This window comes from Cariama cristata, unplaced genomic scaffold (assembly GCF_000690535.1).
Source record: "Cariama cristata isolate BGI_N322 unplaced genomic scaffold, ASM69053v1 scaffold37116, whole genome shotgun sequence".
Taxonomy (NCBI): domain Eukaryota; kingdom Metazoa; phylum Chordata; class Aves; order Cariamiformes; family Cariamidae; genus Cariama; species Cariama cristata.
This window is the reverse complement of record NW_009622178.1, coordinates 4,288-5,474: the sequence shown is the minus strand read 5'-3', so window position 1 is coordinate 5,474 and position 1,187 is coordinate 4,288. Positions and strand designations below refer to the sequence as shown.

General features: G+C 54.9%; 1 protein-coding gene across 1 annotated transcript in view; it reads left to right on the top strand.

Annotated features, from left to right (window-relative positions):
- Positions 1-3: 3 nt before the first annotated feature.
- LOC104163294 (acyl-coenzyme A thioesterase 1-like) overlaps positions 4-1,187 on the top strand; it is a gene marked incomplete at its 5' end in the record, with an annotated part of 4,356 nt that continues 3,172 nt past the window's right edge. The window contains one exon of the mRNA XM_009702248.1: positions 4-112. Within this exon, the coding sequence (XP_009700550.1) occupies positions 4-112 (109 nt within the window). The remainder of the gene's footprint in view (positions 113-1,187) is intronic.

The window sequence follows — 1,187 nt, the reverse complement described above, 5'->3', positions numbered from 1 at the left end:
CCCGGGCAGCTCCTGGCCCAGACACAGCACGAGCGGGTGTTCCTGCGGGATGGGGTGCGGAGAGTCCCGGTGCGAGAGGGGAGGATCCGGGCAACGCTTTTCCTGCCCCCCGGTGAGTACTGGCCCTGCCGGGCTCCTTCCCTGGCGGGTGTCGCTTCCACTCTCAGCCCTGTGCTCCCGAGCCTGGAGCCAGACCTCCTCCAGCCTCCCCTTGAGCCCGGCACCAGGCGGAGGACAAGGGGGAGCTGGACCTCACCACTGGTGCTGGGCACTCCTCAAGGAGCAGCTTGATCAGCCTGACCGTCTTTGGTCTGCTGACTCCACTCCTCATGTAGCACAGCCACACGGGCTAAAACACGTGTGAGTTTGTACTGACTCGTATTGGACATGAAGCCATTGATCACAGCACCCTTTTTGTTTCCAAATGCCGTGGGAGGTGCTGTCAGCCAGTCTTCAAGGTACCTTTCCTCTACCTGACCGTTTCCCTGGGAATTCAGCTAGTAATTCCTTGAGTAAGTTAAAGGTTGCTCTCCAAAAGTCTAGAGTCTTAAGCCTGCTGCTTCTCTTCCCTTCCCAGCCTCTCTGCAGATCCTGAACTTAGTAATAATGTTATAGTTGCTGCAGCCCGAGCTGCCTTTTGCTGCCGCGTTTGTCCCCAGTTCTTCCCTGTTTGTGAGCAGAAGAGCAAGTAAAGCATTAGACAGGTTTGCCCTTAACAGTATTTTTGTCAGAAAATAATCGTTGAGAGGGGCTGTGAGGTTTTCAGATTGCCTGACAAATGCTGTGTTGCCTTCCCAGCAGCTGTCCAGACTTCTGCTCGTTGTCTGTAGGAAGCCTCATCTCTTGCCTCCTCTTGGTTGAGTGGTCTGTAGCAGCCACACGACCACCACATCCCACCCTTCCTTCCCCCTGTGATCCAGAGGCTTTCACCACACATGTCTCTCGAACCCCATGTACTCAAGGAGCTCCTCTATGTAGCATGTGCCTTCCCCTCTCCCCTTTCTTCCCTGTCTGTCCCTGCTAACTCCTCCATGATAGTGCCAAAATCATACAGGTTGTCCCAGCCAGTGTCCCAGATTCTGACTGCGTTGTAGCCCTGTGGCTGGAGGTAAATTTCCAGTTCTTCCTGTTTGTTGCCCACGTTCTGGATGTTAGTCTGCAGACACCTGAGGGAAGCCTCACCCCTC